General features: G+C 40.9%; 1 protein-coding gene across 5 annotated transcripts in view; it reads left to right on the plus strand.

The window, feature by feature from the left end:
* The window catches only part of atp11c (ATPase phospholipid transporting 11C), a 154,286-nt gene that overhangs the window by 70,262 nt on the left and 61,508 nt on the right, over positions 1 to 22,516 (plus strand). For all 5 annotated transcript variants that reach the window (XR_005944043.1, XM_041196043.1, XM_041196042.1 and 2 more), the window contains exons 12-19: positions 2,844 to 3,041; positions 3,516 to 3,689; positions 12,118 to 12,275; positions 13,101 to 13,172; positions 17,526 to 17,599; positions 17,810 to 17,913; positions 19,092 to 19,273; positions 22,180 to 22,446. Coding sequence is in view for 4 of the 5 variants with exons in the window: in XM_041196043.1 (XP_041051977.1) it covers positions 2,844 to 3,041; positions 3,516 to 3,689; positions 12,118 to 12,275; positions 13,101 to 13,172; positions 17,526 to 17,599; positions 17,810 to 17,913; positions 19,092 to 19,273; positions 22,180 to 22,446 (1,229 nt within the window). In the remaining variant the exon portion in view is untranslated. The remainder of the gene's footprint in view (positions 1 to 2,843; positions 3,042 to 3,515; positions 3,690 to 12,117; positions 12,276 to 13,100; positions 13,173 to 17,525; positions 17,600 to 17,809; positions 17,914 to 19,091; positions 19,274 to 22,179; positions 22,447 to 22,516) is intronic.

Consider the following 22,516-nt stretch of genomic DNA (forward strand, 5'->3'; position numbering starts at 1 on the left):
TCCCGGTCCTGCCCAGGTGTAATCCATCCAGTTTGTACTGGTCCCAATGCCCCAGGAATCTGAAACCCTCCCCTTCACACTATCTCTTCAGCCACGTATTCATCCGATATATCCTGCTATTTCTCCTCTGACTGCACGTGGCACTGGTAGTAATCCTAAGATCACTGCCTTTGAGGTCCTACTTTTCAACCTACTTCCTAACTCCCTATATTCTGCTTTTAAGACCTCATCCCTTTTTTTACCTATGTCATTTGTACCAATGTGCATCACGACTACTGGCAGTTCACCCTCTCCCTTCAGAATGTCTTGTAGCCGCTCTGAGACATCCTTGACCCTAGGGAGGCAACTTACCAACCTGGAGTCTCGTTTGTGGCCACAGATACTCCCCCTCACAATTGGATCCCCTATAACTATTGCATTCCCACACTTTTTACTCCTCCCCTGTGCAGCAGAGCCAACCGCGGTGCAACGAATTTGGCTGTTGCTGCTTTCTCCTGAAAGGCCATTCCCCCCAACAGTATGCAAAGCGGTATATCTGTTTTGCAGGAGAATAGTCACAGGAGATTCCTGCACTGCCTGCCTTGTCCTCTTGCTTTGCCTGGTGATCACCCATTCCCTTCCTGCCTGTGGACTCTTAGCCTACGGTGTGACCACCTCTATGTACGTGCTATCCACAATACTCTCTGCCTTGCGGATGCTCCACAATGTCCCCAACTGCCGCTCCAGCTCCAAAACCTGGGCTTCCAGGAGCTGCAGCTGGAGACACTTCCTGCAAACGTGCTGGTCCCTGGCACTGGAAATGTTCCGGCTTCTCACATAGAACAGGAGGAGCACACCACGGCTTTGAGCTCTCCTGCCATGACTTACCCCTTTAAATTAAATTAAACCTTTTGGAAGATACTTATTATCAGTTACTCTGGGGCCCTTCTTTCCTGCTCCTCGTTGTTGCAGAATATAGCCACTACAAATATTGAACCACAAAATAAAACCTCAAAAACTGTAAGCAGTAAAAGTAGTAAATGCTTAACCGGCCGTACTCACGGTACTCAAAGGATCACCTTGTTCCCTCCTCACCAAACTCCCTCAGTCACTCCTGCTCTCGCGCGCCCCCTTTCGGCTCCCCTCGCGCCCCCTCCTTCGTCTCCCGGCTCCCCTCGCGCGCCCCTCTTGATGCTGCTGACTGCCTGTCCCAGAGTCGTCCTCTTGCCCGCTTCTCTAGCTAGAGATTTCATCAGACATGAATGACAGACAACAAACGAACCTTCTTCCTCATGTTGTCCCCAGTTTAATTTTCGTAAATTAACAAAACAATAAGTGCAACGCACAATGAAGAAACCTCCATAATGAAGTGCACCAACAGTATATAGATTTTTTTTATATATGGTATGTGGGCCTCCCTGGCAAGGCCAGAATTTAATTCCCTTCCCTAATTGCCCTTCAGAAGTGGTGGTGAGCCACCTTGAACAGCTGTAGTCCATCCAGTGTGGGTAGGCTTAAAGTGCCGTTGGGAAGGGAAAACTGCACTCTTGAGAGAGATTTCTATAGTGAATAATTTAACATAGAGTTATTGCAATAACATTGCACTGCCTTTCTCAGTTCTCCTATTTTAAACAATGTGATTGACAAGGATTTTGGAAGCAATAATAATTTGTGCATTTTGCATCAGACCTAAGAAAACTATGTTGCTAACATGTGATATAGCCTGCTTAATTTTTTCAGTTAATCACTCAAAGACAACACATCCCATTATATAATTATCTAAAATGTGCTAATGATGCAGCAGTAGATGACTGTGTGCCTGAGAGCTGTGCAACCCACTCAACTAAAGCAAGTAGAGTGCAGTGATAAATAGCTCTAGAACTGAATTTGTAACATTCAGGTTGAATGTTTGAGCTGCCAAATGTCTGGCTTGAGCTTTGTTGTAGCAGTGATGGCCAGACTGTCAGCGTTCACCTTCTCTGAAACTGACAACTCCTGGAATTCACACATGCCCCACTATAAGCAAAAATCTAGAAGTTGCTCTCATTGATTCTATGCTTTAGAGGTAACGCTGCTGAACTGCACCATTACCCCCCACCACCTCCAGCCCCCGCCAACAGAATACAAGAACTTGCACTGTTACATTGCTTGTCTCACTGTTAAAAACCCTTAAAGATTACACCTTGTTCGATGGGATGTTTACTAAATTTTTAAGTGTACAGTATTCATAGTTATTGCTGAATGGCTTCACTGACAACTGAAAGAGTTGTTTTATGTTTGTGTCAAATTTCTCAATGATAAAGTACCACATACTTAAAAATAAAATGGTTTGCATATGATATTTTACCTTCCACATTAATCCTATGTTTCTGTCCAAATTATTTATTTCACTCCGTAAAATGTATAAAAGTTGAAGGGATTTTGTTTTAACTTCCTGGTTTACTCTGAAAATATTTTGATGTGATTGATTAGTTTTGCTGCTTGCTGATATCACTGTTGCTGGATGCCTGGTTGTTTCCCTTGTATTGGTGAAAGATTCAAAATGTAGTTGGGGAAAGAGGAAATCCGTGTCACAAGATGACTGGATTGGTACGGACAGCTTTCTTTGAGGTCAGCAGTGAACGCCTTTGCTTCACTGCTGGCTATGAAATCAAACCTTTGTGCTTGTTTGTTTTGAAGTTGTAACTGAGGGGGGGAGGTGGTATCACATTCTATTGGTTGAACAAATCATTAACTGTATGTTTAGTTTTTATTTTGTTTGCTATTAAGAAAGATAGAACTTTAAACTGTAGATGAAAGAGGGTAAAATAAGAAGCTGACCAATCTTTTTTGTACATTTAGCTAATAAACTGTACTTTTTACAGCTTGTGAAGATGTTCACCGACTTCCTGTCCTACATGGTGCTCTTCAACTTCATCATTCCAGTCTCTATGTATGTCACTGTGGAGATGCAGAAGTTCTTGGGTTCTTACTTCATTACATGGGATAAGGACATGTATGATGACCATTTAGGTGAAGGAGCACTGGTAAACACATCTGATCTCAATGAGGAACTGGGGCAGGTCTGTACCAGAATACATAATCTGCTGTGACATCGTAAGAGCCTCTTTCATGTGAAATTCTCATTTCATATTCTGAGAGTGAATAATTCTCCTACAGACCATTGTGTAATTTTAGCAGGATAAGGCGCAACCACATTTTCACATAATTTAGTCTACTCCAATAATAATTTGAATGAATAATTGTATCCCCTGTGAGAGTTTGTCTTGTATGAAACACACTTTCCTGATTAACTTTAACATTTCAAAGATATTTCTTGCCATGTACTGCTATCATTTGCTGATTTTTGCTTTGATTGGTTTTCAACTGCTAATCATTTCCGTAATCACATTTTACTGTTTGAACTTTATCCAGTTTACATTTGGGCCTTCTCCTATGGAACACGGTGGTCCAAAACTTACTTTTTATCTTATGTCTTGACCTTCAAAGATTTTAAATATGTATTTATTCCCTTTTAATTCCCACTCTCCTTGCAGATCCAGTATGTTTTCACGGATAAAACTGGAACCCTGACAGAGAACAACATGGAATTTATTGAATGTTGCATAGATGGATTCAAGTATAAAAACGTAGGCGTTGATTTGTGTGTTGTGGATGGCATCTCTTCAAATGATGGTCCCGGTAGTAGAGTCTTTGGAATGGCTGGAAAGGTAACAATATCTCAGCTGCCTTTTCCTTATTTTGAATATAATTCTGGCTTATAATCTCTTCCAGGCCACAGCCCTCAGATATCTGCACTCCTCTAATTTTAGTCTCCTGTGCATCCCCAATTTTCATTGCTCCACCATCGGTGGTCATGACTTCAGTTGTCTAGGTGCCCTCAGCTCTGGAACAGCCTCTCTACACCTTTACTTGGCTTTCCTCCTTTAAGCCCTTCCTAAAACTTACCTCTTTGGCCAAGATTTTGGTTATTTGATCTAATGGGCAGAATTTGATGGAGGCCACTGGGGTAGGCATGATGGTGGGAGGGAGGGGTGGAGTGCTGGAAGAATTGTGCAGGAGGCTGTACATCCAACTCCCAGCAGTGGGAAATTGTTCCGCGGTTAGCGAGGGGTGGGAAGAATCTGATGCAGGAATCCTGTCCGCTGGTGGCAGTAAGGTAATTAGGCTCCTTAACGATCCACGTGGCACACATTATTCCTGAGCCCACTGGGATTTAATGGTAGCTTAAGGATTTAATGGGGCTCGTACAATAATGTTGCATTTGCCTGTGGCCTTCTGTGGTGAAGGGTTGGGTGTGATGGTCCTTTGTTCATAGGCATTCAATGCCTGATGGAAGGACTAGGTATCAGGATGTGGGGGGTGAGGTTTGCTGAAAACTAATCCCCTTCCCTTTCATCCGGCAACTTCCATCCCATCCTTACCTTTCTTCACAGACCTAGCGATGATCCCTGTGAAGACCTTAGTGTATTACTGGCAGCCTGTAATGGGGAGTTGCCGACCTCTGATTAGTCAGCAGCTATTGGGAATTTCCAACTGATTGGAGCCTTGATCCAGTGGAAGGCCCACCTTGTCCAAGTAAAGTGCCTGATTGTACTTGAATAGCGTTGGGCATCATGGAAAGAAGCCATGCAGGGTTCCCACTGGCTCTCCAACCAATCGGCCAGACCCCTGTCACACCGATTAAAACCTGCCCAATATCTCCATATCAGACTTCAGAGGAGCATTATAAAGTATGACATGAAGTGCCTAGGGACTTTTCATAATGCTGAAAGTGCTATATCAATATAAGTTGTTCCCTTGCTAACCATGATTTCAAACCTACACAATGGAGATTAGTCGAGTTTAAGTGTCATGTTTTTGCACAGAAAATAATTATTACGATATGATCATAGAAGGGATACCATAGAGGTAACTTGACCCATTGTACCTCTGCTAATGCAGGCTGGGCAACTGGAGCTATCTACTTACGTAATTCAATTTCTCTTCCCATTCCATATATATTGCTTCAATGTGTTTTTAGATACCTGTCCAGTTCTGCTGAAGTTTTACTGTCTCAGTCCCTGCTTGTGATAAAGCATTATGGGAGGAGAAAGATAATTCTTTTAATGCACCATTGTGTTCTTATGGTCACTCTTTCCCTTGACAATACTCTAATCGGCATAAATGATCTATCACTACTTAACCTCTCTCAAAGTCATTCAGATTTTTGAAAACCACATTTGCTCCCTTTGGATGCTGAACAGCTGCTTAAGCTTCCAATATGGTGGGTAGGAAATTCACTCGGAGCTGGAAGCGCACTGTCTGCACCAAAAACACAGGCATTCAGGTTTTAACTCCTAGGAATCTACCTGGGAAATATCAGGCAGCCCTAAAATGCCTGACCCCAGTTAGATTCAGGGATACCTGGTTCACATGTGATCTAACTGATCTTTTAAGGAACCACAGCAGGCCACCAGCCTGGGGTGACCATTAGGTCTCATGCAGCTAAGGGGAATAATAGACATCTTCACTAAATGTCACTTTAACTTTGCTGACGAGAAGGAAATGTAGATTGTCTGCTGTTTTGCTCTGCCCTTTTTTTTTAAGTTCAGTCTTTTCATTTGAGAATAGCAGCTGACCTACCAGCCAGTTATTTTTAAATCCATTGTTTGATTCTCTGGTTTCTGTGTACAAAGAATCAAAGGTGTTCTGAGAGACCTAATTTTGAACATCCAGCAGTTGAAAGATTGAAGGTAACACTTGTGTTTAATCTGAAACGATGGAAATAATCAATCATGGAGATCAGGAAGCACGCAGGTTCAATCCCAGGTTTTTGTAGCATTACCTGATCCTAAGTGCACCCCTAATATGGGGAAGATGACATTGCCCAGGGTATTGGATGGTAAGTAGTGTAAAGGAATGCTTTAAAGAGGAAAGCAAATTGATTGGTGGCCTCCTTTCAAAGAATTATGATAGCTTTATTAATGTGATGAGTAATTTACCTTGCCTGCTTCACATTGGGTGAAAAAGCCCATTTTTGAGGTAAATGTAGAAAAGGAAAGAAACGTAATTGCAAAGTATGGCTTTTTATTATTCAGATAACATGTTTTGAGATTTTGTAGTTTGTTGGATGTTGGCAGGTACATTGGCTCATGCAAAAAAACTGCAGTAAAAATCTCTATTCCAGTTCTAAGGTTTACAATGCTACACGAGCTGGTGGTAAAGTTAATAAAATATATAAAAAAGGAAAATAAATGAGTGAATAACAATTAAATAATTAATTAAAACACATTAACGATAGAAGAACAGCTAATGTGTAAAGGCTATAGCATATAGGAGCTCCTGGATGCCTGTGTGATCCAGGCCAAACAAGCCTGCAGTAAGTATAAAAACAAAAAAGTGCGGATGCTGGAAATCCAAAACAAAAACAGAATTACCTGGAAAAACTCAGCAGGTCTGGCAGCATCGACGGAAAAGAAAAGAGTTGACGTTTCGAGTCCTCATGACCCTTCAACAGAACTAGGTGAATCCAAGGAGAGGGGTGAAATATAAGCTGGTTTAAGGTTGTGGGTGGGGGGGGGGTTGCGGAGAAGTGGGGGGTGGTGTGGTTGTAGGGACAAGCAAGCAGTGATAGGAGCAGATAATCAGAAGATGTCACAGACAAAAGAACACAGAGGTGTTGAAGTTGGTGATATTATCTAAACGAATGTGCTAATTAAAAATGGATGGTAGGGCACTCAAGGTATAGCTCTAGTGGGGGTGAGGGGGCATAAAAGATTTAAAAATAATGGAAATAGGTGGGAAAAGAAAAATCTATATAAATTATTGGAAAAAACAAAAGGAAGGGGGAAGAAACAGAAAGGGGATGGGCATGGAGGAGGGAGCTCAAGACCTAAAGTTGTTAAATTCAATATTCAGTCTGGAAGGCTGTAAAGTGCCTAGCCGGAAGATGAGGTGCTGTTCCTCCAGTTTGCGTTGGGCTTCACTGGAACAATGCAGCAAGTCAAGGCAGACATGTGGGCAAGAGAGCAGGGTGGAGTGTTAAAATGACAAGTGACAGGGAGGTTTGGGTCAGACCACAGGTGTTCTGCAAAGCGGTCGCCCAGTTTACGTTTGGTCTCTCCAATGTAATGCCATTGCATGTCAAGGAATGATGTTTAGAACCTCTCTTGTTGGAGGTGGTCACTGCCTGGCACTTGTGTTGCGTGAATGTTACTTGCCACTTGTCAGCCCAAGCCTGGGTATTGTCGAGGTCTTGCTGCATTTAGACATGGACTGCTTCAGTATCTGAGGAACTTCGAATGGTGCTGAACATTGTGCAATCAGTGAACATCCCCATTTCTGACATTATAATGGAAGGAAGGTCATTGATGAAGCAGCTGAAGATGGTTTGACCTCGGACGCTATCTTATGAACTTAGCATCAGATCATCTGATTTGGTCAGGGATAGGAGGGTGTGACTGAGTGAGGCAGGTAAGGGGACCCAGAGGGTAAGAGTGATGTCGCTTCAACATTTGCAATTGTCCAGTAGTTTTGAAGTTCTCTCAGCTTGTTTAGATGAGAGTGGGGGCTGCAAGGTGGATGAGCAAACTGACCATAACACGGTTCAGGAAGCCATTCAAGGTGGGGAAAGCAAAAAAGAATGTGGTGGTAGTAGGAAACTCTAGTGAGGAGAATTAACACTGTTCTCTGCAGCAAAGAGCAAGAGTCCAGACAGCTGTGTTCCCTGCCCAACGCTAAGACTGGGACATCTGCTCAGAGCTGGGGGAACTTGCAGTGGGAGGGGGACAATTCAGTTACTGTGGTCCATGTAGGTATCAACAACATAGGCAGACCAAGGAAAGAGAGTTTCTGCATAGAAACCTGAGGAGCTAGGAACTGAATTTGAAAAGCAGAACCTCAGAGGTAATCTCTGGATTATTACTTGAGCCATTTGCAATTTGGCATAGGGTACATAAAATTAGAAAGATTAATACATGGCTCAGACCAGTGTGGGAGAAGTGGGTTCAAGTTCATGGGGCACTGACACTAGTGCTGGGCAAAGTAGGGGCTCTGTCGATGGGCTGGTCTACACTTGAACTGTAGATAAAAACAAAAAACTGAGGATGCTGGAAATCCAAAACAAAAACAGAAATAGAAATACCTGGAAAAACTCAGCAGGTCTGGCAGCATCGGTGGAGAAAAGCACAGTTGACGTTTCGAGTCCTCATGACCCTTTAGCAGAACTAAGTAAAAATAGGAAAGGGGTGAAATATAATCTAAGCCATCTTATATTTCACCCCTTCCCTATTTTTACTTAGTTCTTTTGAAGGGTCATGAGGACTCGAAATATCAACTGTGCTCTTCTCCGCCGATGCTGCCAGACCTGCTGAGTTTTTCCAGGTATTTCTGTTTCTGATTTTGTTTTGTACACTTGAACTGTGATGGGACCAGTGTTCTCTTGAGCCACATAACTAGGGAAGTAGAGAGGGTATTAAACTAAATAGTGGGAGCAAGGGATCAAATTTGAGAAGATGTGATAAATTGAAGTGTAGAGACAAGGCAAGAGAAAAAGGTATTAATATGGGAAATGATAAATAGATGTGACAAGAAGTACAAATCTAAGAGAAAATCATTTAAGAGGTTACAAAAATAACAAGGACAAAACTAAAGGCTCTGTATCTGAATGCACATAGCATTTGAAACAAAACAGATGAACTGAAAACTCGAATAGAAATAAATAAGTACAATCTGATAGCCTTTGCAGAGATATGGCTACAGGATGACAAAGATTGGGACCTGAATAATGAAGGGTATGTGACATTTGAGAAAGACAGGAAGCCAGGAAAAGGTGGAGGGGTGGCTCTGTTAATTAATGATGGTATTAGCACATTGAGAGGGATGACCTAAGTTCAAAAAACCTTCGGGAAGAGCAGTTGGAGAGGTGGACCTGCGGGAAGTGCACAGAGAGGGGAGAGAATAACTACAGCCTGGGGACCTGTCAGCTGCTCAGACCCGGCCAGCGCTGAGTTCGAAAGGAGAATGAAAAAAACAAATTGTGACATCACAGGAAAGATGCAATTTGGTTGGAGAAGGAGCTAGCTGTTTGGTGAGTGTCTGGTGAGTATCTAGTAAGTATTTAAGGTTTATTCTATTTCTAAGGTTTAAAATAAAGTAGGAACTGTATTTTGGTTTATTAAGTAAGTTTATTAAGCCAACTAAAATACTTCTCTATTTGGTTAAAACAGCGAGAGTTCAAGAGATAAAACAGTGAGAGCTTTATTGGCATGGATAAAAGATTGGCTAACAGGAAGCAAAGTAGGCATAAATGGGTCTTTTATCTGGTTGGAAAGTTGCGATAAGTGTTGTGTGATAGGGATCAGTGCTGGGGCCTCAACTTTTTACAATTTATATAAATGACTTGGATGAAGGGACCGAAGGTATGGTTGCTAAATTTGTTCTGGACACCATGATAGTTAAGATAGTAAGTTGTGAAGAAGACCCAAGGAGGCTACAAGGGAATTTGGTTGGTTAAATGGGTGGAAAAAGACCTGGCGAATGTAGGAAGGTATGAAATTGTTGATTTTGGCAGGAAGAGTAAAAAGGAAGCATATCTAAATAATGAGAGATTGTAGAGCTGTGAGATGCAGAGGGATCTAGGTGTCCTATTGCATGAATTGTAAAAGGTTAGTATGCAGGTACAGCATGTCATTAAGAAAGTTACTAGAATTTTATCAATTATTATGAAGGGACTTGAATACAAAAGTTGGAGGTTATGCTTCAGTTATACAGCACATTGGTGAGACCACATCTGGAATACTGTGTACAGTATTGGTCTCCTTATTCAAGGAAGGATGTAAATCCGTTAGAAGCAGTTCAAAGGTTTACTAACTTAATACCTGGATTAGGTGGGTTGTCTTAGGAGGAAAGGTTGGACAGACTAGGCTTGTATCCACTGGATTTTAGAAGAGTAAGAGGTGACTTGATTGAAACCTTTAAGATTCTGAGGGACTCTTGACAGGGTGGATGTGGAAAGGGTGTTTCGTTGGCCTGGATTTTCCCCTTGGCAATTTGGGGTGACATTGTCACATGGCGGGGACATATTAATTTTAAAATGTCTCTATTTTTTGACTTTACTTACCTTCCACTAATCTCCCTGAGACAGGACTTTGCCTCTTTCGCGCATGCATTTTGACAGCTGGGGATTCCACCCCCCCCCCCACCGCCCCCAACCAGCCAAGGGCTAAATTCTGCCCTTTGTGTGGGAGAATCCAGCACTAGGGACCACTGTTTAAAAATAAGGTGTCGCCTATTAGAAATTTTTTCTGAAGGCAGTGAGTCTTTGAAACTCACTTCCTCAAACAGCGATGGAAGCAGAGCCTTTGAATATTTTTCAGGCAGAGGTAGATAGTTTCCTGATAAGCAAGGGGATGAAAGGTTATCGAGGGTAGCTGGGAATGGGGAGTTGAGGTTACAATCCGATCAGCCATGATCTTATTGAATGACGGAGCAGGTCCGAAGACAGAGTGGCCTACTGCTGCTCTTAATTCATATGTTCGTATCCGAAATGTATTGGCAAACAACAAAGCGAAAGAAAATATAAAACGCTCCCTTGTTTATGCGGGGATGATTCTTTTCAGCCATCTGGTTTTTCTCTTTGCAATTTGATTCAAGGGCCAGCTTAGACAGTCGTCTTGTTCACTATCACGCAAGATGTTTATCTCTTCTGCTTAGAGCAAGTTTGGTTTGAAAAACATGTGAATTACTGGAAAGGAATAAAATAAAACCTTATCTATGTGAGGGAGGCAACTTTAAAAGTGAAATAAAAACAATATGTAAAATGTAAGCAAAGTGCTGGAAATGCTCAACCAGCCAGGCAACTGTTGATGTTTCAGATTTGACTTTTTATCAGAACCAAAAGATGTTTGAGTTGAAGAGCTTCTAAACGAGCAGAAATCCAGGGAAAAGCAGGCAGGGAAAGAACAGAAGAGAGCAGTCTATGATGGGGTGGAGGCAGGAGTGATTAAATGACACACATGATGAGGTTCAAGGAAAAAGAATGTGATAAGGAAACAAGAATAGAAACAAAAAGTAGAATTGTAGAATGATCAGTACAGAAAGAGACATTCATGTCATCATACCTGTGCTGGCTTTTTGAAGAGTTATCCGATTAGTTCCCCCTTCATAGCCCTGTAAATTTTTCATCTTCAAATATTTACCCAGTTTCCTTTTGCAAGTTGCTACTGGTTCTGCTTCCTTTGCTCTTTCAGGCAGTATTTTCCAGATTATCACAAATTGCTGTGTTTAAAAAATGTTTCATGTGGCTTTTACTCAACAGTTTTGTCCTTCAGTTACCAACCCTTCTGCCACTGGAAACTGTTCTCTTTATTTTCTCTATCCATTCTATTTCAGATCTCTTCATGATTTTGAACACATCTGTCAAATCTCTCTTTAACCTTCCCTGCTGTAAGGAGAGCAACCCCAGCTTCTGTGTCTCCATATAGCTGAAGCCCCTCCTCCCTTGTAAATCTTTTCTACACGCTCTTGATCTTGACGGCCCTTCAAAAGTGCGGTGGCTAGAATTAGCCACTCTAGCTGGGTATAAGATGAATCTGGAGGATGGTGTCAGTGTTTACAGCAGACAGGGAAGGAAGCATAGAAAATCTGGCTAAGAGGAGAAAGCTCCCACAGCGCAGGAATTTGGGGGAAGAAAGGCAGATATACTCCAGGGATGTGAACACCTCACTGACCACATTTCAATAGGTGTTCCCCCTCCCCACCATAACACCAGCCCTCATCTCATTTCGCAATGTCTCCGTTACCAGTACCTGCTGCCTTAGAGAAATTCCATATTAAAATGGAAGACTATAAATTGCTGAGTAGAAACATGAGTTGCTATTCCTGGAGCTTGTGTTATGCTTCATTGCAACAACTTAGAGCAATGAGCGTGAAAGTGGGATGAAGAATTAATGTGGCAAGTATCCAGAAGCTCAGCATTGCACTTATAGACTGAATGAAGGTGAACAAACTTTTAGCTTAATTTGTTTGAAGCCACTTGTGTAATGGCCACTCAAGTAGCTATTTAAAATTATTTCAAACCTGGCAACTTTGCGTTTTTACTCCTTTGTACATTATTTGAAATCTCACTTTTAGGTGCAATTTCTATTGTGTTTTCAGGAAAAGGAGGAGCTGTTTCTTCGTGCTTTGTGCTTATGTCACACCGTTCAAGTAAAAGAAGAGGACAAAGTGGATGGTTTAGTAAAGCAGCACGGGAACCAGTGTACATACATCTCATCTTCTCCAGATGAAGTTGCTTTGGTACAAGGTGCTAAAAAGTAAGAATCTAACTATTTTAAAAGAGAATGAATTGTGGTATTGTGTCTGCTGCTTTCATTTAGGGTACAGATGCCTTTTTATATAGACAGTACTAAAATTTAAGAAATGCTAATGCACCTATGTTTGTTGTTGTGGGAGAATGTTAAATTAAAATATGCAATGAACCTTTTATTTGAATCCATTTTTTCCTGGTAGTCACGGCCTTTGGAACCTATTTTGGCTGTATTGAAGATGAATAGTGAATTACTTCCTTTATCACTGTTCTTTTCCCTTGTATATCTTTGCATTTGCAGCATTTTCAAAATATGCTTTTTTGGACGTAGAAGAATCATTGCGTTACTTTTGTGGCATTAATTCAGTCTCTGGGTTTCGCATTGGTAAACAACTTTGTTCCTGCATTTTGACATTAAAAGCACTCTAAGTTAGGGCCTTAACTCCCGGTTTGTTACGTCATGTTGTGTACCAAATCCCTACGTTCTCGGCTCTCCTACCTGATTCAAGAATTCATTGTTTACAAACTGTCTTTGTTATTTTTTATCAAGAATGATTGGAATAGCCAACTTAAAATATTCTTGTTTGGGATTCAGGTGAGTGCTTCGTGCACTAATTATCACACTGGTGTAGTAGTGTACTTAATATGCTATTTCTGTTCTTGTTAGTGTTTGCAACAAACATATATTTAGCATCTTAAAGTTTTTGGTATCTGGCAGCCTAGCTTTTTAAGTATTTCTGCTGATGGTTAATTTTTCCCTCTATTCTGCACAGTAAATCAGAAAACACCATAGAGTTAAATGTTTAACATTTGTATTTATTTTCCCTGTCAGACTGGGCTTCACCTTTCAAGGAATGGAAAGCAACTGGATGAAAATACAAAATAGAGACTCAGAAATTGAAATGTGAGATGTTTCTTTTTATTTTCTTCCCTTCATGATACGGTTAATGACAATGTTATATTTTGTTGTAACCGATATAATTCAGTTGTGTTTTTTTTGTTCATTCATGGGATGGGGGGGATCACTCTAGGCCATCCCTTATTGCCCTTGAGAAGGTAGTGGTGAGCTGTCGTCTTGAACCAGTGCAATCCATGTGCTGTTGGTGCACCCACAGCGTTAGGGAGGGAGTTCCAGGATTTTGACCCAGCGACAGGGGAGGAACGGCTATATAGTTCCATGTCAGGATGGTGAGTGCCTTGGAGGGGAACTTCCAGGTGGTGGTGTTCCCAGGTCTCTGCTGCCCTTGTCCTTCTAGATGGTAGAGATCGTGGGTTTGGAAGGTGCTGTCTAAGGAGCCTTGGCGAGTTCCTGCAGCGCATCTTGTAGATGGTACACACTGCTGCTACTGTGTGTCGGTGGTGGAGGGAGTGAATGTTTGTGGATGGTGTGCCAACCAAGTGGGCTACTTTGTCCTGGATGGTGTCAAGCTTATTAAGTTTTGTTGGAGCAGCACTCATCTGGACAAGTGGAGAATATTCCATCACACTCCTGACTTGTACCTTGCAGAAGGTGGACAGCCTTTGGGGAGTCAGGTGAGTTACTCTCCACAGGATTTCCAGTCTTTGACCTGCCCTTGCAGGCACTGTATTTATATGGCTAGTCCAATTCATTTTCTGGTTAATGGTAACCCCCAGGATATTGATAGTGGGGGATTCAGCAATGGTAATGCCAATTGAATGTCATGGGGCAATGATTAGATTTTCCCTTGGTGGAGATGGTCATTGTCTGACACTTGTGTGGTGCAAATGTTACTTGGCACTTGTTAGCCCAGACATGGATATTGTCCAGATCTTGCTGCACTTGGACTGCTTCAGCATCTGAGGAGTCGCGAATGGTGCTGAACATCGTAGAATTATCAGCGAACATCCCCATTTCTGAGTTTGTGTTGGGGGTCATAGTTGAAGTAGCTGAAGATGGTTGGGCCTAGAATAGCACCTTGACGAACTCCTACAGTGATGTCCCGGGACTGAAATGATTGACCTCAGCCAACCACAATCATCATCCCTTATACTAGCTATAACTCCAACCAGCAGAGGGATTCTCCCCTGATTCGCATTGACTCCAGTTTTGCTTGGGCTTCTTGATGCCGCACTCGGTCAAATTCTGCTTTGATGTTATTTATATTCTATATTTAATTTTGTGTCTCTAACTGAGAGGCTCACGTTTGCATTAAAATTCAAGGTTCCAAAACATTTTAGCAGTAAGTGAGAATTTATAAGAAATTGGAAAACTAGCTCACTGAGTAATGCATGGCACAGAATATCCAGGCAGTATCCTTTTACCCCCCAGGATTTCAGTTTGAACCCACCAAAAACTCTAGGGGAATTATATGTAGGAAGCTGCAACAGGTTCAGTTCATTTCCTAAGGTGATGTCAGTTTATGCAATAGAGTCCACATTAATGTGGTTTATCATTGGCTTGAAGCTCACTGGTGTTGGAAATAGAAATAACACGATGATACGATAAAGCTTACTCTTCCAAAATAAAAACAGGAAATGCTAGTAAAACTCAGCAGGCCTGGCAACATCTGTGGAGAGAGAAACCAAGTTGACATCAAAGTTGAGAGAATATAGAAGGAGCTGTATCATGTGCTGTTGGGGGTATTTGATGTATGAGGTGCAAGAAATTGAAACAAATGTTCTGAATATAGGTATTTTTCAGTTTGCAGGGATGAGAAATTTCTGCTGTTTTGCAGAATTCCCACTTTTTGGAACACATGCTGCCCTTTTTAATTTTTCTCTCAATCTCTCTGTGGTCCAGGGAAGCAGTCACTCACCCCCTCTTTCTTCAAACCACCACCAATTCTGACTTGCCTTTAACTTGCTTTATGTGATTGGGAGGTGCAAGGGCTGTTTCCCCAGTAGCTACTACTCCCATATGCACCCTGCAGAGGGCCTTCTGTGCTGGGCCATATTCCTGGCCACCAGCTCTGCTGCAGGAGTCCTTGCCTGGACCTGGGAGCGAAGAGTGGAGCTGGTGCTGGAATGGGAGTGGGGCCAGCAGTGTTGGGGAGGGAGGTGGGAGCGCTCCCACATCCGGGCAAAGTAGAGAAATCCAAATAGTGGGCGGACGGGTTGCGCAGGAGGGGATAGGACAGATGGCGTGAGTGCGGTGGAGGTGGGAGCGGGGTGGATTGGGAAGGGGGATATGTGCACGCTTGGGGGAGAGGTGCTAATTACAGTATGTAAATGGGTGTGGGGGAGAGGGTCTTAACTGAGCCACCATCACCATGGAATATGGAGAGTTTGACTGAAACCTACATGAGTGTATAAAATATTTTGAAAAAAAATTTTAATATTTATATGGTTTATAAAACACACCAAATTTTACTCTGCTGCTTTGTTTTTGCTGGCGTCTGGGATCATGTTAATTTTCAAAAGGCTTTTTTATATATATTCATCAATGAGATCCAGGCATTGTTGACAAAGCCCCAGCCTTTGCCTATCCTCAATTATGCTTGTGAGAGTGGAGAATTAAAATGGGGTTACATTGGAAAACAGTTTGCAAAGCAAAGTTCTTTTGCTTTGTCTCGCATGTACATAATCCAGCAAGGTCATGTTCTGTTGTTAGTTTGGACTTTATCCTGTATTAAATGCACTCACTGTATTGAATGCTGAAATGTTGAGGTCACTTTGGTGATTTTATATAGATGCACTGGTCCACAGTCTTGATGGTAATAGAAGGTAAACAAAGGGAAAAACTAATATTTCTGCCCACTTGAAGTCTCATAATTCCGCCCATTTGAAATAGCCTGGAAGCATTTGTTTACTACAGATCATGAAAATACTATAATTACATGTTTCCTATCACGAAAAAAACTTTTGTCCTTGACCACTTTCACCCTCAAATTTGTTGAGTACCTTCTTTATCTCCCATGCCAAAAAAAAGACTAGCCATTACTCATTGTAATTCATATTGGTGCTTAAGATTTGTCCCTGAAACCCAATCAAAATGAAAATTGCGGTGTTCTAGAGAGTGCATTTTTTTTTTGGAGGACTCTTAAAACTGCAGTGCTCATGCTTGCCAAAATGCAGAAGTGAAAGCGAAAAAGCACCACGGCATTTTGTGATTTTTCCTTTCAGCACAAAATGTTTCAAAATAAGGGCTGATGTGTTTTATGTCGTAAAATTGTCTCTTGTGTTACTAAGTATGTTAGAAGAAAGAAAGATGAGCTAATTAGAAACATGAAATTCTTGAGAATGACAAGGTAGATGCTGACAAAATATTTCCCCTGCCTGGGGAATTTAGAACATGAGGTCACAGTCTCAATATAAGGGGCCAGTCATTTGGGACTGAGGGGAAACATTTCTTCAGGTTGTGAATCTTTGGAATTCTCTCCCCCAAACTATGGATGCTCAGTTGTTGAGCCTATTCAAGACAGAGGTCAATAGTTTTTTTGGGTATTAAGGCACAAGGAGATAGTATGAGAAGGTGGAATTGAGGTAAAAGATCAGCCATGATCTTGTCGAACAGCAGATCAGGCTTGAAGGGCCTACTCTTAATTCTTATGTTCTCAAAGTCCAGCACTTTCTATCCTCAAGCTGAACACTTCACTTCGCGGTTGTATTTCTTGACCACTTCTCTTTCCTTCATTCCCATGCATCATAGCATGGAGATCATCTTGTGGTGGCAAGGATGTGACTGATGTGTTTAGAGAGCTTCACATAAAGAAGAGGATGTTTTCAATGTCACAATAAAGGAACCAGTGAAAGAGATATTGGATAGGATGAAATTAGATAGAGGGGATACATGATGTTGGCAGTACTCAAAGTAGGAAAACTACTTTCTCCAGACAGAATGCTTCCTAGATTTCTAAGGGAAGTAAGGATTGAAACTCTTACAATGCTTACCAAATATGGAAATAGTGTCTGAGGGCTGGAGGATTGCAAATATTACACCCCAGCCCACAAAAAGGGAGATGATCATCCTAGCAACAATGGGGGGAAAAAATTCAGAACTATGGGGAAAGAGGGGTCTGGGACTAATTGGATAGCTCTTCCAAAGAACCAGCTAAGGCGCAATGACTATGTCCTCCTTCTGTGCTTTATCATTCTGTTTCTGTTTGGGGAGAAATGAGGGATTAGAATCTGAGAAAAAAGTGAAGCAACAGGCAATTTAATCTGCAAATTGATTTTTATTGAATGGTTTGGGATTGTTCATTTCTCCTGCATACTGACTTCAGCTTAAATAAATGAGTTTGCATGTCAAACTTTTCTTAACTTTAAAAATAATAGAATTTGTTCTGTTTGGTTACAGGTATGAACTTCTGCAGATTCTTAGCTTTGACCCTGTTCGCCGACGTATGAGTGTAATAGTAAAAGAGAGTTCAGGTAGCGTGCTGTTCATTAAGGAAAATGGGGAAAGAATAAGAATTTGGTTTAAATTTCAAATTGAATAAAATTGATAGGTCCGTGTGTAGCTTTGTCACACTAACCTCGGTCAAAATATCTTAAAATATTTTAATTTTTACAACATCTAAAATGTTAGCCTTTATAGATTTTTCTAACATCCCCGTATGATTTTGCTTTCTTCGATAATAGGGAAAATTTTCCTTTTCTGCAAAGGAGCAGACTCTTCAATTTTTCCAAGGGTAAAAGCTGGCAGACAAGAGGAAATAAAATTGCACGTGGAGCGCAGTGCTGTGGTAAGGTCAAATGTGTTTATGTAGCCCATTTAAATGTTATCTTTCTGAGGTAGCTTTGGATTTAATGGTTATTTCTGTGCAACCTGAATGGAATTAGTTCAGTTTCATGCTTTTCACCAAGGGTGGTAAGAAGGGTGCACTGGGGGGGAATTGTAGTGTTACTGGCCTCTGAAGTAGCTTTCCAGATGGACATCATTTCTGCTATGTATTAACTTGCCTTTTTCTTCTGCCACCCCTTCAAAAAAAAGCCTTCAGGCATAAACTTCAAATGTGCCACCCTCTTATTTGCTTTTAATCTCCTATTTATCAAACTTCTTTTGAGGAGATTCCAGATAGTGACATTATTTTCATTAAGCAGGCAAAAATAAAAATAGAAGCACCAGATTCAGTCTTCCAAAGCCCTTCCAACCTCACGTTGAACAGTGATAAACCAGCTTGAAGGGAAGATCACATTGGTTCCAGCTGAAGGTTATTTTGAAAATATTGCTGAGCTGTTACTTTTTCTCGCATGATTTAAATTTCCATCTTGAGTTTGGAGAAAAGCTAATTTGAAAAAGTGAATACTACCCGAAGGGAATTTGTTGAATGCTTAGAGCGAAAATGTACAAAGCTATGTGTTTGGGGGGGGGGGGCGGCAGAGCTGGGGAGTAGGACGAATCAGATATTTCTTTCAAACAGCAGGCACAGGCATGGTGAGCCAAGTGGCTGCCTCCTGTACTGTATCATTCTATGATTCTACTGCTAAAAGCTAGTAAATCCATTTTTTTGTTTCAGAAACTGAAAATGAGCACAATGTCCTTGACACAAAATTAAAGTTTGCTTATACAGTGTCTTATGATCTAAAGTTGCTTGTAACAACTAAAAAATTTGTCTTGCAGGATGGAAATAAAATGTGTTATCATGCTTTTCATTTGGCACCCATTACTGACTTTAGCTGTTCCTAAGAATTTAATAGTCTTAGTTGAAAAAGTACAGATTTCTGTTAAGTTAGCAGAAATTATCAATACACTGATCACTTTTTCAGTCTATGTATCTTAAACTGGCCAAAATTCTGTCAATTGAAAGATGTCATATTTTAATGTTCAGTGTGGTTTTAAAAAAAAGGTTTGGGAATTGAGTAAAACTGAAAGGAAGGAAATTATTCTCCCACATTTTTTGCTTTAATTCCATATGTCTAGGATGGTTTGAGAACACTCTGTGTTGCATACAGAGAGCTCACTCAGGATGAATATGACCAGATTAGTACACAGCTTCATGAAGCCAAAATGACCCTGAAGGACAGAGACAAAAAGTTAGCAGAAGCTTACGAAGATATTGAAATCGATTTAAATTTAATTGGTGCAACAGCAGTTGAAGACAAGTAAGTCTATACTTGTGCTCAGATTGTGTTACAATATCTTGGGTAAGCAGCCTACATGTCATTGGCCTTGCTAGACCACACACTTATTCTGTCAATGCAACCCATCAGCTGAGGGATACAAGTTAGTGATGTGGTGACGACTTATGTTTTCTCTTCAACCAGCTTGACCAGGAGATCTGTAACTTGCCTCTGTTTATCATTTGCTCCACTTGCAAGATCACAAGCTGAAATGTGGAGATCTGCGCAAAATCTTGTATTGCCAGAACACCACGTATGGGTGATGCCAGGACATGGAGTTGTTGTTTTTGATAATGGAACCTCGGTTACAGTTTGACAGCACGCCTCTGTTTCTTATAAATCCTGCTGCATAAATTAACCTGTGTTAAATGTTATCCATTTTAAATAGATTATAGTAAAAAAAAACACACTTTTTTAAATCCGCCTTTGGTTATAGCCAGGGGAGGCGGTGGCATAGTGGTATTGTCACTAACTAATCCAGAGACCCAGAGTCTCTGGGGACCCGCGTTCGAATCTCACCATGGCAGATTGTGAAATTTGAATTCAATAAAAATCTAGAATTAAAAATCTGATGATGATAACAATTGCTGATTGTTGTAAAAACCCATCTGGTTCACTAATGTCCTTTAGGGAAGGAAATTTGCCATCCTTACCTGGCCTGGTCTACATGTGACTCCAGACCCACAGCAATGTGGTTGGCTCTTAAATGCCCTCTGAATTAGGGATAGGCAATAAATGCTGGCCTAGCCAGTGATGCCCAGACCCCATGAATGAATTTTTTAAAATTAAGACAAGTGATTTGACCTTCTACACCACTTGCCCACTTTATTTTGAATCTCATACCTTATCTTTATGATAAATTTATTATATTTTAAAGTATTTATAGCATTGATACTGGTTAGAGTGGGTTTAGCAAAATCATGAAAACCAGATGATGATGGTGGTCAATTCTGAAAGATATGTAAAGGACTGATATTTTGCCCAAACTGTAAGTGCAGTCGCAATCATTAAAGAGTTGGCACTCAGGCTAGATTTCACATGTTGCCCGTATGATTGAAACTGTACTTAATACCTTCCAGAATGGCAACAGCAAACTTCCCCCACACAATCTCATGCTTGTGGAATCTTCTCCCAGCCAGCACTGTCATTCAAATGCAAAATGCACCATCACTTTCTGAAGCAGAAATAAAAGCAGAACTCTGCAATTGGATCTCAGGTCAGTCAACACTTTGTACAGGAGTAAAGCCAGGTTTGGGATGTTGTTTCGACATACATGAAACATCATTACATCACCACCACCATTTCTGTTAATAATACCAGCTGTTTCTTAACCTTTTTACTACTTGCTGAAGCAGCTTTTGAGTTTATGAGAAGTGACTGGCCTGACAGTAAATGTGCATTCACCAAAACTTTTGAAACTTCCAGCAGACACCATTTCCAACTTCATGAATGATCTGTCTCCTGGCTGGGACAAGTATCCATGGAGCAAAATAGTTAGTCAAAGATAGCTTTTTCACATTACATAGTGCTGTGACAGTCAGTGGTTCACACCACAGGAATTCTCAATATTTGATTGCAAACAAAGTCAATTTTCTAGCTAATATTCAGGCAAAATGCTGCGAATGCTGGAAATCTGAAACAAAAAATGCTGGAAAAACACAGCAGGTCTGACAGCATCTGTAGAGACAAAGACGAGTTAACGTTTCGAGTCCATATGACTCTTCAGAGAAGAAGAACACAGCATTCAGAGGAGAAGATTCGTCATATGGACTTTGAAACGTTAACTCTGTCTTTCTTTCCACAGATGCTGTCAGACCTGAGTTTTTCTAGCATTTTTTGTTTTTGTTCTAGCTAATATTGTCTGGCAAAGGCATGGCATTTCTATTGTTTTAACTATGTAAATTATAGAATAACTGACTTACTAGAATAAAAATATCAATTTTAAAAATAAAGTAAGCTGCATCGAATGCAGCTCCGTATTCACAAGTTTCAATATCTCTATTTGTGACAGGGTTCCATTTTTACATTGAAGGCAATTTGCAAAATCAGCCCAGCAAACAAGACATCGCCAATCAAATACATACTTTGTGAAGGATATTTGGGGCCCATTTTAGGACCTATCCATTTCAAAATATTCCTACTTTTGATATCCCACTATTCTCTGCTGAATCAGGAATTGATTTGATGTCATAATGACAATCAAAAGTTTCTGAGCCCAGTCAGGATGTCTGTTAGGGTATCAATAATAACCTCAAAGGAAGGGAAGAAGTAATCAACCTGGACACAATTATAGATACAAAGTCAGGAAGCAGATTGTCTCGGTCACCCCAGTACATATGGCAATTAATAACAACTTGCTGGCTACCCACTTGTATCTGAATTTTTTCAATTTGTGAACCTTTGCCTTAGGGAAGAAAAAGAAAAATGCTACAGATGCTTAGAAATCTAAAATAAAAACCAAAAATGCTGGAAATGCTCAAGATCAGGCAGCATCTCCAGTGAGAGGAAAGGGGTGTTAATGTTTCAGGTGGATGACAGTTTGCCAGCAAATCCTGATGAAAGGTCAGCAACCTGAAACATAACCCCATCTCCCCCTCTCCACAGGCACTGCCTGACCTGCTGAGTGTTTCTAACAATTTCTGTTTCCACTTATGACTAAATGAATTGTCTGCCTGGTCTGAGTAGCAAGTTTTAATTTTTTTTGTTTGAAAACTGGTAACAGGAGTAAAATTTAAGCATTGTTTCAGTAAGCACAACTGTAATCATTTTTGGAATAAATGTTTGACGAAGGATGAAATGCTAATACTTACTGTTTCTTGATGCTCTTTTAACTTTCACTTTTTTAAAGTCACATTTGATTGCATTGCTTTATTTTTCCCTATGAAAAGACTCCAAGACCAGGCTGCAGAAACAGTTGAAGCCTTGCACTCTGCAGGTATAAACGTTTGGGTGCTCACAGGAGACAAGATGGAAACAGCAATGGCCACATGTTTTGCCTGCAGACTCTTCCATACCAATATGAAGCTTTTAGAGCTGACAACAAAGAACATTCAGGAGTACAAAGCAAGAAGTGAGGCGAAGGTGCATGAGCTATTGCTGGAACTGTACAAAGTGGTTGTCCAGGATAAAAAATGCTCTTCTTTAAGTCTGTTAAGGTATGTCTTTGAAGCCTAGAAATTTGTTCTACACCTCAAGCCTGTTCTACCATTTAGTGAGATTATGGCT

The sequence above is a fragment of the Carcharodon carcharias genome, chromosome 9 (genome assembly GCF_017639515.1).
Source record: "Carcharodon carcharias isolate sCarCar2 chromosome 9, sCarCar2.pri, whole genome shotgun sequence".
Classification (NCBI taxonomy): Eukaryota; Metazoa; Chordata; class Chondrichthyes; order Lamniformes; family Lamnidae; genus Carcharodon; species Carcharodon carcharias.